Source organism: Pseudonaja textilis, chromosome 1 (assembly GCF_049901715.1).
Source record: "Pseudonaja textilis isolate UNSWEBS1 chromosome 1, rPseTex1.2, whole genome shotgun sequence".
Classification (NCBI taxonomy): Eukaryota; Metazoa; Chordata; class Lepidosauria; order Squamata; family Elapidae; genus Pseudonaja; species Pseudonaja textilis.
Window position 1 is genome coordinate 266,136,382 of NC_141990.1, and position 20,637 is coordinate 266,157,018.

At 38.1% G+C, this 20,637-nt stretch overlaps 1 protein-coding gene across 16 annotated transcripts in view; it reads left to right on the forward strand.

Moving 5' to 3' along the window:
- RAD51B (RAD51 paralog B) overlaps window positions 1–20,637 on the forward strand; it is a 329,833-nt gene that overhangs the window by 135,060 nt on the left and 174,136 nt on the right. For all 16 annotated transcript variants that reach the window (XR_015741000.1, XM_087921704.1, XM_087921703.1 and 13 more), the window contains one exon: window positions 17,321–17,439. Coding sequence is in view for 15 of the 16 variants with exons in the window: in XM_087921704.1 (XP_087777830.1) it covers window positions 17,321–17,439 (119 nt within the window). In the remaining variant the exon portion in view is untranslated. The remainder of the gene's footprint in view (window positions 1–17,320; window positions 17,440–20,637) is intronic.

The following is a 20,637-nucleotide window of genomic DNA, read 5'->3' on the forward strand; positions in this document are numbered from 1 at the left end:
CTAGTTTAAAATCCATTCCCCCCCCCCATTTTTTATTATTAATGTTTTCAAATTGTTCTAATAGTATTCTAATAATTTTTCTTAATTATGTTGATTGTTTAGCTTTGGGTTTTAATTATATGCACCATCCAGATGGGTGAGATGGGTTTCTATGTAAATTGAATGAGTGAGTGAGGAAGGGAGGGAGGGAGGGAGGGAAAGAGGCAGTGAGGGACTGACTGACTGAATATTATATCCCCATAGCAATGGGAGATTTTACGCAGAGGTTTCCTGTAGCTGATTAAAAAAAGAGCAGTGAGAATCTGAGGCACCCCATGTGTAGAGGTTTAGGGCTGGACCTTCTCCTTAAGAGTGTCTGAAATTGGCCATAGAGAAAGGAGGGAAACGGTTCTCAATCCCTGCAGCCAGCCCATAAGTATATCGTGGTTAATAGTTATCAGTAGTTACCGATAGACACAGGAGGGCCAGTTGTACCACCTCTGTTCTAAGCTCTCCGTGCATGATTCACTATAGTCATAGTATAGTGAGATATACTTCATGATCATTTGAAACACTTAATTCTGAAATGAAAACTCAATTCAAATCACACTCAGTTGTCATTTGCAAAATACAGAATAGATTTTATATAATATGTGACTTTATATCATGAATACAAGAACAGAATTTGAAATTTTAAATAAGGTTAAGGGATCCGTTTTTCATCTGATTTACAATTCCCACAGAATTCGCTGCAATGTCTGTAGCCTAAACATCTTGTTTATGTTTAACATTAAGCAAATTCAAAACATAAAAACATAAAGCAAAACATAAGACAAATTCCTTGTGTGTCCAATCACACTTGGCCAATAAAGCTTGCTTGCTTTTTCTTTCTTTCTTTCTTTCTTTCTTTTCTTTCTTTCTTTCTTTCTTTCTTTCTTTCTTTCTTTCTTTCTTTCTTTTCTTTTCTTTTCTTTTCTTTTCTTTTCTTTTCTTTTCTTTCCTTTCCTTTCCTTTCCTTTCCTTTCTTTCATTCTATTTATCTATCTATCTTAGTATATTTCCATCTGATTTAACAGAAGAAGTAGCATATATTCCAGCAACTAATGAGAAGAATTTATTCGCTTAATTTATTTTGTTCCTGGATTTTGATTTTTTTTCTTTGTTTGAATGTTATCTTGTTTCAGAGCAGCATAGTAACCTAAAATACAGACATTATATAAAATATTAAATTCACACAGTGACAAGAATTTTGAAAATCATATTTTAAATGTTAAAGCAAATTCTACAATAGAGATGAAGTATACAGTATAAAATAACCATATTTGTGTATCATAATTTCCTTGGAAAAAAATATCAGTGCTAACATTGTTGCTTGGTGAAATTTAATCATGCCTAAAATGTTTTTATGACATAAATCTGGTTTACAAATAGCAAGAGTGCTTGTATGCAGATAGATGTGTGGTATGAGATTAGCTAACATTTTATATCCCACATTTTAAAAACTCCTGCTGTTCTTGCAGAGGCCTAAAATGGTGTGGACAACAGATGTGGAATATGGAATGTGTGGGAATATACTTTAGGGGGCACCTGTCTTGAAATTTGAAAGACAAGCCCTGTTTGACAGAACTGCTTCTTGCAAAGCCAGAATATTGTCTTCTTTCTCTGTGGTTAAATAAGAGTTAGAATGTATTTTAAATGCTACTATGTTACTTTGGGTTACACATAATCTTGTGATAGTGACATGACTTATTCTTGAACTACATGTTTTTCTTTTATTCTTTTCTTTTTACTCTATGTATGCTCCCCCTGATAAAATAGTTTATAACCAGTTTTAACAATGGAATAACAGAATAATAGAGTCAGAAAGGACCTTGGAGGTCTTCTAGTCCAACCACCTTGCTCAAGCAGGAGACCCTATCATTTCACACAAATGGCTGTCCAGTCTCTTCTTAAAACCCTCCAGTAATGGAGCATCCACAATTTCTGAAGGCAAGCTTTTCCACTGGTTAATTGTTTCCACTTTTAGGAAATTTCTCCTTAGTTCTAGGTTGCTTCTGTCCTTGATTAGTTTCCCTCCATTGCTTCCTGTCTTGCCCTCTGGTGCTTTGAAAAAATAAGTTGCTCCCCTCTGCTCTGTGACAGCCCCTCAAATATTGGAACACGGCTATCATGTCACCCCAGTCCTTCTTTTCGGTATACTAGGATTCCAGCAACCGTTCTTCATATGTTTTAGCCTCCAGAACACTAATCATTTTTGTTGCTCTTCTCTGCAGTCTTTCTAGGATCTCAACATGTTTTTTATATTGTGACAAAAACTGGATGCAGTCTTACTCCATTATAAAGCAGTACTAACACTAACAGTAGTAGCAATGCTAACACTTCATGGGATTTGTATTCCTCTGTTAATGCAGCCTAGGATTGCATTGGGAGGTGTGTTTTTTTTTTTGGTAGCTGCAGCGCACTGCTGGCTCATATTTAAATGATTGTCCACTGGAACTCCAAGATCCTCTCACAGTTACTGCTATTGAGCCATGTTTCCCCTAATCTGTACCTGCACATTTGGTTTTTCTTGCCTAAGTGTAAACCTTACTTTTCTCAGTTGAATTGTATTTTGTTAGGACCCAGTGTTCAAGTCTGGATCTATCTGGACCTTGAGCCTATCATTTGGGATGTTGGCTATTTCTGCCAGCTTAGTGTCATTTGATGAGTTTAGCTTCTATTCCCTTATCTAAATCATTTATGAAGATATTGAACAGTACTGGACCTAAAACAGAACCCCACTGTTGGGGTACCCCACTGTTTACTTCCCTCCAAGTAAATGTAGTTGTATTAAGGACTACATGTTGAGTGTGGTTTCTCAACCAGTTATGAATCCATCGGGTGGTGATTCTGTCTTTTTTCTAGTTGAATAAGAAGTAGGTTGTGGTCTGCTTTGTCAAATGTTTTACTGAAATCCAGCTATATTCTGTCCACAGCATTTCGCTGGTCTAATTTAGTCACTTTGTCAAAGAATGAAATAAGATTTGTTTGGCATGATCTGTTTTGACCAACCCATGTTGGCTTCTGGTTATAACCTTACTTGCCTCCAGGTGTTTGCAGATCTGTTGCTTGATTATCTTTCCAGGATATTCACAGATATTGTTGTCAGGCTGATTGGTCTGTAGTTTCCTGGATCTGTTCCCCTCCCCTTACCTTTTTTTTTTTTTTGAAGATAGGAACCAATTGGCTCTTTACTAGTTCTCTGGTAGTTCCCCTGTGGTCCAGGATCTTTGGAAGATGTGGTTCTAAGATCACGTTTGCCAGCTCCTTCAGAACTCTTTGGATGTAATCCATTAGGTCCTGAGGATTTGAACTCATCTAGAGTGGATGGGTGTTTTCTTACTATTTTCTTGCCTATTTAAATTTGTATTCCTAGTCTGTCTTTTACAGTTCTGTTTTTGTTAGGTTGTGCTATTTTTTTCCTTTTTACATGAAGATAGATGCAAAGAAAGAATTAAGCAGCTCTGCCTTCTCCCTGCTGCCTTCCTCCCATTAGTGGACCAATTGTTTCCTTCACTTTTTTCTAATTTGTTACATGTTGAAAGAAACTTTCTTTATTATTATTTTTGACATTTGTTGCAAGTCTTAGTTTATTTTGAGCCTTAGCTTTTCTGACTTCATCTTTGCACATTTGGGCTCTCTATTGTTATTATGCCTTGGTTATGTGTCCCTCTTACCATTTTTTATACATCCTGTTTGTCTTTCAGTTTATAAGATAGTTCTTTGTGTAATCATTTCTTCTTTGGAGTTCTTATTTTTCTTTTTCAGTGGTATTGTGTTGGATTGGGCCTTTATAATCATACTCCTAGAATTCCCCATCCAGCATGGAGAAACACACACACGTAGCCACAGATCTTACAGTTGCCATGCCCACTGGCTTAGCTGATGGTTTTCCTTGTGCTGAATTCTCTAATAGACACTAAATGGCTTCTGTGTTGGTATTAACTGGCATTCAATCTTTATTTTAGCTTTGCATATAAGGAAAGGAAGCCCCAGCCCCAGATCATCCTGCAAAACTTTTAAAAGATGTTTGCCAGATTTTGAGGAAACTGAAGTTGCATGAGAATCATGATGATAATGCACAAGGATTTTTATGCAAGTGTCTATATATCTATATTGATCCAAAGACAAGCAAGATAGTTAGAGCCTATGGATCAAAAACATTCTCAACGAAGTATTTTGCTGATATCAGACTTTCCTCTGTAAAGGGAACAAGGCCTGAGAGATGAGTTTTGAGCCTCAAACATTGCTGCTATTCTTGTGACAGGAATGTTCTCAGATATTTTTTTCCTGCGCTCTTTATTGATCAAAACAATGTACTTTTACACTCCTCTCTCTCCCTCACCCACACAAACCTGTACACACCAGGATAAAAGAAAAGATGCTTGCAGGGTAGATGGCAATGGTACCTTGTGCTTCCTCCATTGTTTGCATAATTTTAAAGCAATTAACCACTTCTGCCAAATTTCCTTTCAAGTGCACTGGGTAAAAATAAGGGCACAGTCTCTCATGGAGAAAAAATCAAAAAGCTTTGCCCAAGCAGACAGATTTTCCTTTTCTTGCCTGCCCCCCCACTTTTAGAATTTGCTCCCCAAAGTGCTATTGCTATGTTTGCATCCATGAAATCCATAGTAAAATAAAGCAAATGTCATATTTATTTCCCTTTCTAATCAGAATGCAGGATTCTTTCCAGACAGGCCTATACAGGCAGGCAGGGAAGGAGAAAGGTAGAGGAAGGCCTTATCCAAGGGTGGGATTCAAAAATTTTAACAACCAGTTCTGTGGGCGTGGCTTAGTTGGTGGGCGTGGCTTGGTGAGTTGTGGCCAACTCAATATCACTCACATCGAGGCACACATCTCCTCGCCTGGCCTCTCATGACTGTGGGGATGCTGCAACAATCATAAGTGTGAAAAATGGTCATAAGTCACTTTTTTCAGTGCCATTGTAACTTTGAATGGTCACTCCACACAAGCAAAGTACCAGCAAAGGAGGAAAAAAAATACCCCAGAGAAGTTCCTGAGACAGGAAGTCTAGTCCTGCCAAGAATGTAATAAGGGTTAACAGAGAGGCAGTTTCTGTAAGCAACACCAGAATGTTTCCTTCCTGCCTTCCTTACAGGATTAGGCCAGTAATTTCTTCTAACAACCGGTTCTCTGAACTGCTTAGAATGTTAACAACCGGTTCTAGCGAATAGGTGCGAACTGGTAGAATCCCACCCCGGTCTTATCTGTCCATTGGCCAGCACCTAATTGTACTGGTCCAATGGCCTGGTCCAGCTTTCTTTAAATATATCTGTTACTGGTAGATTAAAAAAAAAAATGCTTGTAGTGCTTTCTTTAGTTTTAGTTTGATTATGAACTTTTTGTGAAGGAAACCCTTATTTAAAAGTACCCCCCCATCATTGGAAGAAAACACCAGTATCTCTAATGTAGTGGCACAGAGGCATACACAAAACACTTGCTAGTGCAGTGATCCCCCTGACTGTAATTAACCCCCACACCCCCCACCCCATTCCTTTGCTTGGGGGCAGGGAGGCCAGCTTACCCACTAGAATGTGGTCTCAGTTCAACCTGAGTGTGGGAACTGCAGTTCTGACTTTTAAAACTTTAAATCCCCCTGGCTTGTTACAAACACACACAACACCCCCTACCCCACCCCGGCAGCATTATCACCAGAGGGCTATGTCTGAAATATTTCTCTTTGCTGAAGGGAGCTTATGATTAAAGGGAGCAGATTTCAATGAGCACGGCAAGTTCTGATCTGTCCTTTTTTTCACCTCGGCTGAGGGCAAAGACCAGCAGCTTGAAGCTGACCTCTGAAAAAAAGCTTGCTCTGAAAAGGAAGATGTGAATGGCTGGAAATGCTCTTTCTAATGCTTGCCTCTGGAGCCAGGAAAAGGCAGCTGTTTCTGGCCTTTCTATTTTTTTCCCTTGATAGCTGAGAGCTGGGCTTGTTGCCATATCTGTTTGTCTGTCTGAGTCTCCTTGTTTTTCTCAGAAAGCTTCAGAGTCCAGTTGCCCGTAGCGGGTTGCTGGGAACTGAGGTTGTTCCTTGTGTCGTCTTAACTCTCCATGCCAGGACGTTCATGCTTGAATAGGAAACAGCAAGATCTGTCAATATAGGCCTTTTCTTCAGAGCTTTGAGTCTGCATTCTCCACGGCCATCTGTTCCCTTTCACCCTTTTGGACAATGTTGCTATTTGAAACTTCTCTTCCTCCAGTCTCCCACCCCCTCGCCCCATTTCTATTACAAAACCAACAACAAAAAACTTTCTGTGAAATGCTTTGCTCTCCAATGCCTTATCTATTCCTTTTTCCAAATGTTACAAAAATGACATTTTCTCTCTTCCTTTTTTAAGATGAATGACTGAAAAAAAAAATGAATATATTACAGAAGAGATGAGATCAGCCTTTACAAAAAAAAAAAAGGCTGTACTATTTGCAGTAATGGTTCTTAATTTTGCTATATACAAAGTGTCCTTGCTGTTATGTGTGTTAGGGCACTAACAGTTGCGGGTTGCTTTATGCACATATATTATCACACTGTTTACATTTTGATTGTTGATTTTCAAACTACAAAACATTCAATCTCAATAGGAATGTATTCTGGAACAGACAAATTTGGTTGTTTGGAGAAGTCAGTCTGTATTACAATTAAAGTGCATGACCAGCTAGGATTATCAGCCCGAAATCACAAAACTTGTTCCATATACTTTCAGTTTTAGCTGTCCACATGAGAAAGCAATAAGGTAATCACCACCCTGTGACCAGTTTCTGCAAAGATACTGTACAGCTAGAGCTAATTATGAATCATTGTCAATGGGAACCATTGGGATCACATGCCACAATGATGGTTTGCTATTCAAATCATAACATTGTATATATCCATGTTTTGCATGAATTTGCCATCATTTCCTTTAATTTAAAATAGGAGGCAGCAGTTTCTGATGTTAATTTTCTTTTACTAAAGAACTAAAGCCCAGATTTTATATTTTATCTCATAGAAACCTCAAGATTCTTGCTTTACTACAAGTTTGACTTCTCATAGTCATTCCCATGTGCTTCTTCCTTCTCACACCATTCTTTTATCACTTTATATTTGTCACTGTATATAATTATTTTATTCAAGTTTTAGAGCTGCCCATTTCAAATCAATCATACTGTGTGGCATACAATTAAAAAGAAAAAAATTAAAATAATTAAAACTTAATACAAAAAGAAATTAAATACAAATAGCAGCCTAGAGATATTATAATAGCAGCAATACCAACAGCAGTTAGACTTATATACTACTTCACTTATATACTACTTTACAGCCCTCTCTAGGCGGATTACATAGTCAGCATATTGGCCCCAACAATTTGAGTCCTTATTTTACCAACCTTGGAAGGATGGAAAGCTAACACAACCTTGAGCCAATGAGACTCAAATTGCCAAAATGCTGGCAGTCTGCTGTCAGCAGAATTAGCCTGCAGTACTGCATTCTAACCACTGCACCACCATGACTCTTTAGTGGCAGCAGAAGCAGAAAATGGGGCCATTCAAATACTCAGGAGTCCAGACTTGGAGGCAAAAACAGCTTTTCAAGGCCTTCTGAAAGGCCATCAACGTTGAAGGCCATCCTAATCTCAGGAGCAAAATGTTCTAGGCCAGGGGTCGCCAACCTTTTGGGCCTCAGGGACCACCAAACTCGTAATTTTAAATCACGCGGAGCAGAGACCCTGGGAAAATCCCCCCGAAAGTCTGCAGGAATATTTCCCACTCTGTTTTCCTACCGATCGATCATTATTTGGGATTGCAGGATACCGTCTCCAACTCCGTTCTCAGGGGGAGAGAGAGGGAGAGAGACTTTTGGCTTCATGCAAGAGAAGCAGCAGAAGTCTTCCTTTCTCTTCCCCAAACTCCACCAGAAATGAGTTTTTGTGAGACTTGTCAGGCCGGCGTAGCCTCTTGGAGCAGGATGCCTTGCAGGGTCCCAAAGACTCATTTCTGGCGGAATTTGGGGGAGAGAAAAAAAGACTTTTGCTGCTTTTCTTGTGTGCAGCCAAAAGCAGAAGAACAAAGAAGTGGAAAGAAGCAGCCTGGTGGCCAGGCCAGGCAAGTAGGGCAAGTCCCCCCTCTGTCCTTTCGCCCTCCCTTTGTGCTGTTTGCGATGCAAGCGATGCAAGCCTTGTGTTCCCGCAGCCCATGTGGGCGGCGCAGCCTTGTTTTCCCACACAGCCTGGATTAGTTGCTTTGGGGATGACATTTCTCTACGGACCACCAAAATTTTCTCACGGACCACCAGTGGTCCCCGGCCCACTGGTTGGTGACCACTGTTCTAGAGGACACACTGGTAGAAAAGGCACACTTCCTGCAGCAACTTTCCAGGGCTCATGGGACCTGGTACATGCCCAGATTGGGTGTGTAGAAATGATGGGGAGGGCAGTCCCTCAAGTAATCTGGCCCAAGCCACGAAGAGTTTTAAATGTGACAACCAGCACATTTACATCCAGAAACATACTGGCAACCAATGTAACGTCTAAAGAAGTAGTGCTAGATGTGCTGAGTCGCCTATACCATTTACAACCTATGCATTTGCACTCTGCACCAGCTGAAGCTTCCAAGTGCCCCATGTTGAGCATATTTCAGTAATCTATATGAGAGGTCAGAAGGTCATGAGTGACAGTGACCAGAGCCTCTGAGTCCAGGAATGGGCACACAATCCAAAAGTATACAAAGGCCCTCTTAGCCATGGCTATCACCTGATATTCCAGCAGGAGCCATGAGTCCAAGAGGCCTCCTAAGTCTGTTTGAGGCACTATCATCCCAATATGGAAAAAAAAAACAGGTACTGGAAGGCGCAAAGTCACTCAATCTTACTTTGTTTGAGCCAAAGCCCTTTGCACCCCATCCAGGTCCCCTACAGCCTCCAGATCCTGAGACAACATATTAACAGTATCATTCAGGAAGCCTGCAGTAGAGATATAGACCCCAAACTGTTGTATCACCTCACCCAGTAACCTCATGTAGATGATAAATAAAAGGGGAGACAGAACCCAGCCATGTGGCAACTCACAATTCAAGAGTGTGGGCAGCATCTCTCCCTCCTATCAACACTGACTGGAACTGACTCCAGAGGAAGGACAAGCAACGCACAACACCATACCACCCACCCCAATTTCTAAAGCTAATCCAGAAGGGTACCATGATCAGTGGGTATGAAAGGCCACTAAGATGTCACATGAAAAAGCAAGGATGGAAGTAATTCTCCCAACATCCAAAGAAAACAGCATTGGGAGTTAGTTACCCAGAGAGTAATGGTCCTCTGTTCCTTTTGTTGGGATCTTTGGAAATTCGACCACTTGATCAACATGGCTGCTCTCATAAGAAACAGAGAAGTATAGGTCATTCATAGAATGAAAAAAAAAATCTCACACCAGTAATTCATAGTTTATTCATGGAAAATGTACGAACATTTCCCCCTTATGGTAGTATTCTTCTCTGGGCTTATAGAATGGGAACAGTGCCTGCCTTTGTGCAAGACAAGTAGTTGCAGGATGACATGTGGTTACTTGAATTGAGCAATTACCATTTTCTTCAGTTTTAGTAATGCCTATTGAAATAGATAGTCCGGTGATGGATTACCTATCTTCTTGCCATGTGAAGCTTTATATCTAGTGAGCTATGTAAAAAAAAGTTTAATTGATTGAGCTCCAGGCCTTAAGTTTTGGGCCTTTAGATTTCCAAAGCTCAGCAAGAATTGCAATTCTGAGAGTAATATAACAGCTAAGTGACGTGCATATTTTTATTTTGTATCTAAGCTGATCTTACTTAACATTCATATATGTTTACTAAAAGATGCTTCTGCTGAATTAAAAAGGGCACAATGGCTTTTAAGACACGGACAGTACTCCATAGTAACCAGTAATTTATTTATTTATTTATTTTATTTTTATTTATTTTGTCAAACAATTATTAGATAACAGGTAAGTATAAACATGGTTATAAATACATGAAATGGATACAAATAAGAAAAAAAAAGAAACAATAGGACAGGGAGGGTAGGCACGTTGGTGTGCTTATGCACGCCCCCTACAGACCTCTTAGGAAAGGGGTGAGGTCAATAGTAGACAGTCTAAGGTTAAAGTTTTTGGGGTTTGCGGAAGAAACCACAGTCAGGTAGAGTATTCCAGACATTGACTACTCTGTTGCTGAAGTCGTATTTCCTGGAATCAAGTTTGGTACGGTTTATCTTCAGTTTGTATCTATATAGTGCTCTTATATTGTTTTGGTTGAAGCTGAAGTATTCATTGATAGGTAGGACATTGCAATATATAATTTTATATACTATACTTAAATCAAACCGAAGGCGGCGTAGTTTTAGGTTTTCTAAGTCTAGAATTTCAAGTCTGGTGGCATAAGGTATTCTGCTACGAGTAGAGGAGTGGAGGATTCTTCTCATAAAATATTTCTAGACTTTCTGAATTGTATTAATATCAGATATGTAATGCGGGTTCCAGACTGATGAGCTATATTCAAGTATTGGTCTAGCAAATGTTTTATATGCTTTAGTTAGTAGAGTGATATTACTGGAGAAAAAGCTACACAGGATTAGGTTAACAACTCTTAATGCCTTTTTGGCTATGTAGTTACAGTGGGCTCTAGCACTTAGATCATTTGAGATGAGTACTCCAAGGTCCTTGACAAAGTTTTTGTCATCAACAAGGTCTTGGCTATTCAGCTTATATTTTATTTTTTGATTTTTTTTTGCCAATATTTAAGATAGAGCATTTATTTGTTGAGATTTGAAGTTGCCATTTGTTTGACCATTCTGACACATAGTCGAGGTCTTTTTGAAGGGTAGCAGCATTGTCAATGGTGTTGAATAGCTTTACATCATCAGCGAAAAGAACGCAGTTGCTCTTAATATAATCACAGAGGTCATTAATATAGAGTATGAAGAGAGTTGGTCCTAGAACACTGCCTTGGGGGATTCCACTGTTGACAGGTACAGGATTTGATAGGATGCTCCCAATTTTGACCATTTGTTGCCTGTTTGACAGGAATGCTCCTATCCAGTTATGCAGGTATCCAGAGACACCATAAGACCTTAGTTTTAGGAATAGTTTGTCATGTACCACTGAATCAAAAGCTTTTCAGAAGTCTATGTAAATTGCTTCTATTGCTTTGCCTTGATCAAGCTGTGTAGTCCATATGTTTTTACAGTGCAAGAGTTGCAGGTTACAGGACAGTTTCCTTCTGAAACCAAATTGTTTATTGGAGAGTAGGTTGTTTGTCTCTAAGTGGAGGATAATGGATTGGTTAATAATTGATTCTATGACTTTATAGGTGATGCAGCATAAGGAGATTGGTCTGTAATTTTCAACTAGGCTGGGGTCTCCCTTTTTGAAGATGGGAATGACCGTGACTTATGACCATAGTTTTGGCAAGGAGCTAGTCCTGAAAGATTTTTCAAAGATTATGCTTAGAGGTTCAGCTATGGCAGTGGATAGCTTTTTTAAGAAGTAGGCACATATTCCGTCTGGTCCAATAGATAGAGATGGTTTTAGATTGCGTAGTGCTTTTTCAACATTGTCTTCTGTAAAATCAATATGTAGTAGATCATTGTAGTTGTCTGTGGTTTGACTAGGAAATATTGGGTATGATCCATTGCTGTTTACAAATACTGAGCTAAAGAATGTGTTAAAGAGGTTGGCTTTAATGGTATAATTATCAATTTAATTATCAACAATGTTTTAGACTAAATGTTTTATTTGGCTGTTCAGCCATTATAATAATTCAAAAAGAAATGTACTTATAGCAGTGTTGATATGGTGAATGGTGTATAAGAACTCATTTTTTAATTCTAACTGAGCAGATGTTACACCCAAATGTAATTAATCAAATGTAATTAATTCATCACTATTACTGGACTTAATTAACAAATATTCCAGAATTTTACCTGGAGCTTACTGTTTGAACTACTGCAAGTTTATTGAATATCATAGATTTCTAATAACATTAGTAACTGTTAATGTTAATGATTATCCTAACATAATACAATGGCTTGCATATTTCCTTACTGTAACTGGACAAGAGCATCAACTTTTTCGGCAATTTGCTATTGGAAATTAAGTGTGTTAATTTAAAGTACTTCAATTTCAAATTACTCTCCATTGGACTAGAAATACAATCAGTTCATGACTGTAGCTATGAACCATATATAGCTTCACGGCTTTGTGATTTTTTTTCTAGGTACAGTAAATGACTGCTGGAAGTTAATTGCTTGGGAATTAATTCACCCTGGACTTTTGTATTGTTTTCACTTTCTGCATTGATTTTGAAAATTGTCATTTACTCCCAAGACAGACTGTTCTGATCATAGTAACTGTCTTAAATTTAATACTTTCAGTTGTTTCTGTTTCCAGAAAAGTTATTTCAAATGGGTAGAATAGTATATTTCTGTTATATCTCTTGAACACAGAAACTATTGATGACATGCTGGTGACAAAGCAGTGGTGCAGAATACTTGTGTGAGAGATTTCTTCAGTGTTTGTTTTTAACATAAGCCACCCCATGGCCCTGACAGTGCATTAATGGCACTATACATTTTCTTAAATTGATCAATAAATAATACACTCCTTACTGTCAACTTGTCCTTGGAGAACAAATGAATGTATTCCACAAAATTTCCAAGATACTTTGTTTGTTTGTTTTCCTTTTTCTTCACATTTCCAGTCTTTGCTTAATTCCTATCTTGGTTTCTAGCAACAGATATATCTTTGCTAGAATGGAAAACTTATAAGGATACTCCATCTAGGAATTTGGCTAAGCCTTCCACCTCCTTCAGAATGGTAATTTCAAAAATATAATTAGATCCTCACAAGTATTAGTAGTTGTCGTATTAGATTTCTGTCCAGCTTTTATGACTTTATAAGTCACTCAAAGTGGTGAACATACCTAATATGCTTTCCTTCTCCTATTTTCCCCACAATAACAACATCGTTGTTCACTCCTAAGGGAATTCCAGAACTCCTAATATCTTGGTTTCTAGGCCAGCGCCTTAGCTCTACACAAAATGCTCTCCAACAAAGGAGATTTATAAGGCTTCTGTAAGCATCAGCACATATGTTCTTTCAAGTTTATAAGAAAGACAAATATGCTTCAGGATAGGCAGCTTTAGGCAGGTGCATCCTCAAGAAAATAGTTACAATGACCTTATCGGATACTGCTTTGTTTTCCAAAATAGACACTTTGAAATTCAGGCCTTCTGCCTGTGCCATAAATAAAGAAGCCGTGTTTAGCATTACAGCATTATCTCACATTTCCTTGTGCTCTTCCCTTTGTCTTAGCTTCTACCAGTGAGATTTTTATAGTTAATGTCATAATCAGCTGCACAACCATTTCAAGAATTTCAACTGAGAAATAATCTGTTCTTCACATCCAGTTCAAAATTCAAGAATGAACCATGTTTGGATAGTTCTAAAGGGGTGCAGACTGGATAATTTCTAAGAGCACAATAATGAATTTTCCATTTTTCCTTATAAGACAAAGTAGTTTTATAGAATACAGTAATAATAGAACCCATGTGAGTTTTATATAAATAAAGTAGGTAGTCTGGTATACTTAATTATTACTTAAGTTTTTAGATTTATGTTAATTTCTGATATTAAGCATGTAGGAAAAGATATATTATCTCCTCTGTTAGAGAAGACCACAAGCCTTTTTCAAAATGGTGCCTGTCAGCTTCTGACGACCATTGTGTAGAATAGAAGACTGATGAGTAGGCCAGTCTAGAGCTTGAGAGAAGGGAGATCATCTACAAGGGCTTCAAATGGCAACTCCTCGCAAGAAGACCTTAAAACAGTGGTCTCCCATGGGACTCAGCAACCAGGAGTCCAGGGAGACAACATCTTCACTCTCAGGAGTGCTGGAGCCTTTAATAAAGACACTCAGCCAGCCACATCATTTTGTAATCACATTAGGAGATGTTGAATATAACCACTGTAGGGATATTAGACACCTCAAAATGGTGACTTTTTAGAGAACTTCAGCAATGTAGCCATCATGACTGATTCTCAGAGACTGCCTGAACAAATCCCTGCAGTTTTCTTGTCAAGGTTTTTCAGAAATTGCCAAACTAAAGCCCTAACATAGGGCACTACATGGGGCCACCCTTGAAAAAGAACTAGAAGCTTCAGCTATTATAGAATGCAGACAATTTTGTGTTTGCATGGGTGCCAATTTGTGCTGGCTGGTTATGACCTTTAAAGCCCTACATGGCAGGGGGCCAGGCTACATACACAACCATCTTCATCCCATTTCATCAGCCTGTTTCACCCAATCAGTCAGGGAAGGTATGTTCCAGACCTTGACAGTTGAAGAATCTAACTGAACAGAGCCTTCTCTGCCATTGTCCACTCTCTGTGGAACATACTCTCCACCAGAGGTGAGGCAGGACTCCACTCTCCTGGCTTTCTAGAAAGGAGTGAAAACATGGCTTTGCAACCTTGCTTGGGAAGGTTGACTGAGTCTAGAGTTTTGTTATCCTCAACCATATCCTTACTCCCCATTCAGCTTGGAACTGTCCAGTCTGTTAATTTGGGCCTTTCTCTGGTAAGATTTATTGACTCCTCCTAGGAAATGTGTACATTGCCAAAATTCTTACCCACTGATTTTCCATGTGCACATTCTATTTAAGCCACCCAGCTAGCTTTGTGCCTAAGAGAGGACTAGAATTCAGAATCTCTCAGTTGCTAATCTGGTGTCTTAACCACTTCACCAAACTGGCTCTCTTTTAGCATTTTATCAGATTTTTGGAGGGTGTTTTTGTTTTGTTTTTGCCCTTTCCTAGGGCACTGTATCTATTAGCAATATTACTAGCGAAGTTGAATATATGACAGGAAAATGGATTTACTGGAACATCCTAACCTTCTGTTCTTATTCTGATTGTGTAATGAATGTTATTAAGACCATGAAAGAAGATCGATGGTCTGATTACAATTTACACTTGACATAGTAACATAAGCAGCATATTTGAGCCATCTCTTTCCTTGCCTTTTGCAATATTCTGCCACTGAGATATCCGTTGTGTTCTAGCATTCAGCAGTGGGGCAACATACTGATCTGTCAACTGCTACTAAGGAATTGCTCTGTTTCCTCCATAGCTCACACTGAGCTTGGCTCTGTTTCACTTGACGTGAAGGACTGAAGAAAGCTTTTAGCATTTCTTCTATAAATAGAACATAAAGATTAATTTTCCTGCTGCCTTATAAAATGGAAATTGTTCTACTCTAAAATAATTTGCACTAAAACATATGCATAAAGAATTCCACATGTGGAGGGCTTATCTAAATACAGGTCATAAAAATAATCCATCAAGCAGTTGTCCATGCTGGTACTATTATAGCCTGGCACCACAAGGCTATACCACTCAGACATGAGGGCAAAGTAATTATTTTCTTTGTAATCATTGTGCCCTTGAACCTGGTATTGTTTACTAAGGGTACCTGTTGACATCATTGGGTGTGTAGTGGAATGTGCCATTGAGTTAAGAGTAATAACCTACTTCCTCTATTTCTAGGCTGTAAATTAATAATTTTCTAATGATTTTGTGGTCAGTTTATGATTTCTATGTGAGAGGTGATAAACAGTGCAATAATAAGAGTTTCAGACAGTTTGTCATGACTTGAAGAATAATAACCCCTTCATTTTCTGATGAGACAAACTATGCCTTACATCTGTTTAGTTTGTTATGCCTATATATTAATGGTGTGATAGAAAGTCTATAGTACTATAGTAAATTTTCAGCATTGTGAGCTTTTACTTTTTGAGCAATTTGAATGGAGGAGCAGACATGGGGGTTGTGGCACACACATGAATTGCTCAAAATACAATCCAACAAGACTACTGTACTTTGGCTTTTGTAGTTACTTAATGCAATTATTTAATTATTAAATAATTTGTTTACTGAGCAGAACTTTGTTTATTGGGCAAAATCATGCCAACTGTAAGCAATTGGTGTTGGGCTACTAGTTTATAACTTGATAGGTTATCATCTGAATGCTAATGCGGAATAGCAAATCTGTTTGGTGTAGTTATCAAAGCCAGCAAGTTGGAAACTGGGAGACTTATTAAGCCTGAACCAGTCAAGACTGACTTGAAGGCAAGAAATGAAGAAAGAAAGGAATGGAATGGAATAAATACCCAATGTAGAATTTTTCAAGTTAAATTAATGACAAAACAATTGCCTGAAGCTTTTCTCATAATTTTAGACAATAAATTTGTCATAAATGTAATTCCTAAAAAGCAGAAACTTCATGATTTCTTAGGTTCATTTCAAACCTATTCTTAGCCATAGAAATTCACAGTGACTTTATGTGAGTTACTGTCTCTTAGATTAAGCTACTCCAGAGGGCTGGGTATAAGATGAAGAGTGATCCTCATGAAAACTGTCTTGCTCTCTTGGAAGAAGTCCTGATATAAATCTAACAAAATCTATATATAAATAACTCCAGATAGGACATAAAATTTCTTCACTGCAGAGGAGTGGATTAGCCATGATAAATGCAAGAGGAAAATATTATTTCTTTCTGGGTGCACAATATTACAATCATAGATCTTATTATATTTGAGCCAGATCTCTTTCAGACTCTCTGTTCCTTGCAATATTGCCAAAGAGTTTGAACTTTGCTCTAATATAAACAGGGGTGGGATACGACAGGGTTAACTACCGGTTCGGGATTTATGAGCTTTCCTGCCAGTTCTGAGCCGCAGGTCTGTTAATTGTCATTAGCACGCTGTGTGCTGAGAAGCAGTCTTTGAAACAGCCCCCATTTCTTGTTTTTTTAACTGCAGCTGCGCCTCATTCGGCAGCTGAAGTTGAAAAATCAGGAAATAAAGATCAGGTAAGAGTCCAGGTGGGTAGGTGGGCAAAAACATCAGCAGACATAGAACCGGTTCTACATCTGCTGTTCTTCAGAGCTACCCGGTTCTACAGAGGTGGACAGAACCGATAGAAACACACCCCTGAATACATATTACTGTTCTCTATTCTTTAGTAGAACACATGGCTGCAAGCTTCTTTCTGATATGATATGAAAATTGTAATAAGTGTAACAATTTGTACATGGATATCAGTCCTTTAAAATATTGTTCTAGACAATATGAGCAGCTGTCTATAATAAACATAGGTATATTGTGTATCACCTTTTTTAGTTCATCATTGTAAGTTTATTTTGTACACTTAGATTCAAACTATAAATTTAACTCTGGTTTCAAGAACATAACATTAATGTGTGTATCTTTTTTTTAATTCTAGGATCTTCTAGAAATGGAGATTGGGATTCTGGCTATGTGACTGCAGCGTTGGGGAACACATGGAGTCATTGTGTCAACACAAGGCTGATTTTACAGTATTTGGACTCAAAGACAAGACAGGTGAGGAAACAAAAGAGGAATATTATTTCTACAGTCACATCTCATAAACAATATGGTCAAGTTGGCCTGTTTTGCTGAAAGAAGGTACTCTAGTTTGTAATTCACATTTGAAAGTGGAAGCAGGGAGGTTCCCAAATCAAAAATTCTTGCCTATTATGTCTACTTTCTTCCCTCCTGAAGTGAAATTGTTGCTGTAACATTAACTTCATAACTTCCATAAATGACTTAGATGAGGGAATAGAAGGGAAATCAAATTTGTGGATGATACTAAGCTGGCAGGAATAGATGATAGACTCAAGATCCAGATCTTGACAGACTTGAACACTAGGCTCTATTTAACAAAATGAAATTCAGTGTAGAGAAAAGTAAAGACTTGCACTTAGGCAAGTAAAAAAACCAAAGGACATATATAGACTGGATGAAACCAGGCTTAATAGCAGTAACTGTGAGAAAGATCTTGGAGTCTTAGTGGACAACCAATTAAATATGAGACAACAGTGTACGGCAGCAGCCCAAAAAAAAACAGTGCAATCCTAAGTTGCATTAACAGAGGGATTCAGTCAAGATCAAGGGAGGTACTAATACCACTCTAGAAAGCCTTAGTAAGACCACATCTAGAATACTGCTAGAATACAGAATACAGTTTTGGTCACCACACTATGAAAAAGATGTTGAGGCTCTAGAAAGAGTGCAAAAAAGAGCAACAAAGATGATTACGGGACTGAAGGCTAAAACATATGAGGTTACAGGAATTGAGCATGGCTAGTCTAGTAAAGAGAAGGACCAGGGGAGACATGACAGCAGTGTTCCAATATTTGAGGGGCTGCCACAGAGAGGAGGGGGTCAATGTGTTTTCCAAAGCACCTGAAGGCCAGACAAGGAATAATGGGTGGAAACCAATATGGGAGAGATTCAACCTAGAAATAAGGAGAAATTTTCTGACCACGAGAGCAATCAACCAATGGAACAACTTGCCTTCAGAAGTTATGGGAGATTCATCATTGGAGGCTTTCAAGAAGAAATAGTGTAGGGTCTCCTGCTTGGGGGTGGCGGGGGTTGGACCAGATAATCTGCAAGTTCCCTTCCAACTATGTTAATCTGTCAGTTAAAATTTCAGAGCTAAGTATTAGGCAAAATATCTTGGGTTAAAGTAAAACATATATGTCCTAAGTACTGAAGAGGAAAAAGAGTAGAGAAAAACTATAGCCCCCTATATTTATGCCCCATCCTGTGGTTGTGCAGTTCCTCACTTTTTACAAGTCAAGATATCGAGGGAGACCACCAGTGTGATTAAATGCTGATTTCTAGGGTTCTAAGCTGGACAGGGTGTTGACAGATGCAGAAACGACTGGGAGAAGTCACAAAATCTAAACATGCTGCATTCATGTTGCCTTTTCATTCAAATAATACAAAAATCAGAAAATTGTCGCTTATTGTCCCATACGTTACAACCTAGCAATTTTCTGCTCTAGGTAAATATTGAGCCCTGTTAAAGCAAGCAACAAATTCCCTGGTGTACTAATGGCAGACATAACTTTCCGGTGCCCTTGGTTACAAACCAGCTGTTTTTGCTCTTGTTTGATCACTGCTGTATAAATAGCATTCCAGCACTTGTGTCATAAAACTATAATTTTGAATAGTAGTAACTGGAGAATATGTTATATTAAATATTAAAAGGAAGAATGTATAATTATGCATCTGAGTCTTTTAAATTCTGAAAGACCTAATGTTAAAGAAAATGCTATACTCACTGGGGTTTCAACGGTTTACTCCATTTATGTTATTCATTTATGTGAAGCCAAAATCTGGGGTGAAATAAATGCAAAATTATTTTAGAATAAACAGATCCGAACTGATAAGACTGGCAGAGAAGACAGAAGAAGTCAGTGTAATGTTTACCAAAAGGCATGATGTTTCTATCTTTCAATTTTTATAATTTAATTTTTATTAAAATAAACATATGTTTACTAGTATATAAATTATTTATTAGTATGCAGTAGAATTTACCAATTACTTTTAATGAACATGCGTTCTTGCACCGAATTATAGAGCAAAGGCTAGTTGTAATTGGCAGTTGAAGCCGAATAATAATGATGTATGTAAATAATTATATAAAAATATTTTAAAAATTGAAATATTGTTTTAAAGATTTGCTTGGAATTGTGAAAAGCACTTAGAATGTTGCTGAAAGGTGCTTTGAATAAGACTGGGATGTATTAAAAGTCTTTAGAACCTATAAATAAGAAAATGTTACTTTATAAACACTAATATAGGGTATGCAGAAAATGAGTTTTAGAAAGGAAAAGAATCCTGCATTAAGTTTTGGTAATGCCGAGTACAGTCTGGATAGTAGTAACAAATTTGTGAGCATTTGCTAGAAAACATTTGGATCAGGTGTATAAAACTGAGATAATGCCAGGCTAGCTAATGATTCCTAATTTTTTTTTAACACTATGTTTCCAGGTTGCATTCAGGAGTCTCCATTGGATTCTAAGTGTATACCCCACATGCTCTAAAGCTGGGGTCTCCAACCTTGGCAACGTTAAGACTCACGAACTTCAATTCCCAGAGTTCTGGGAATTGAAGTTCACAAGTCTTAACGTTGCCACGGTTGGAGATCCCTGCTCTAAAGTACCTTTATTGAACTAAACGTCAAGCATTGCATAAATGAAACAATTAGAGCCAGTTTGGTCTAGTGGTTGAGGCATCAGGTTACAAACCAAGAGACTGTGAGTGCTAGTATCATCTTAACCATGAAAGCCAGCTGGGTGATCCTGGGCCACTTCACTTTCTCCCAGCCCAATTCACTTCATGGGGTTGTTGTTGTGGAGAAAATAAGAGGAGGAAAGTATGTTCGATATGTTTGCCATATTGAGTTATTTGGAGAAAATAATAAAGGCAGGATATAAATAAATAAAAACAAATACTGAGCTCAGTATTGTTGAAAAACGTTACTGATAATCCAAATCTGCTACTTTTCAAAAATGCAAGTTTCTTCCACATGGACAAGGTAATAATGAAAAAGCAGCTGTACGTGGTTTTCAATACATGGTATCTATTGTTCAAATTTCCAACACAGAAAATGCCATAACATGCTTAGATATTTCAGATACAATCCTATGTATTAGCATTCCATATGGATTCTAAAACAAATCTCATAATGCTCAGATAATGACTGTAGCTATTGCCAGTTGGAGA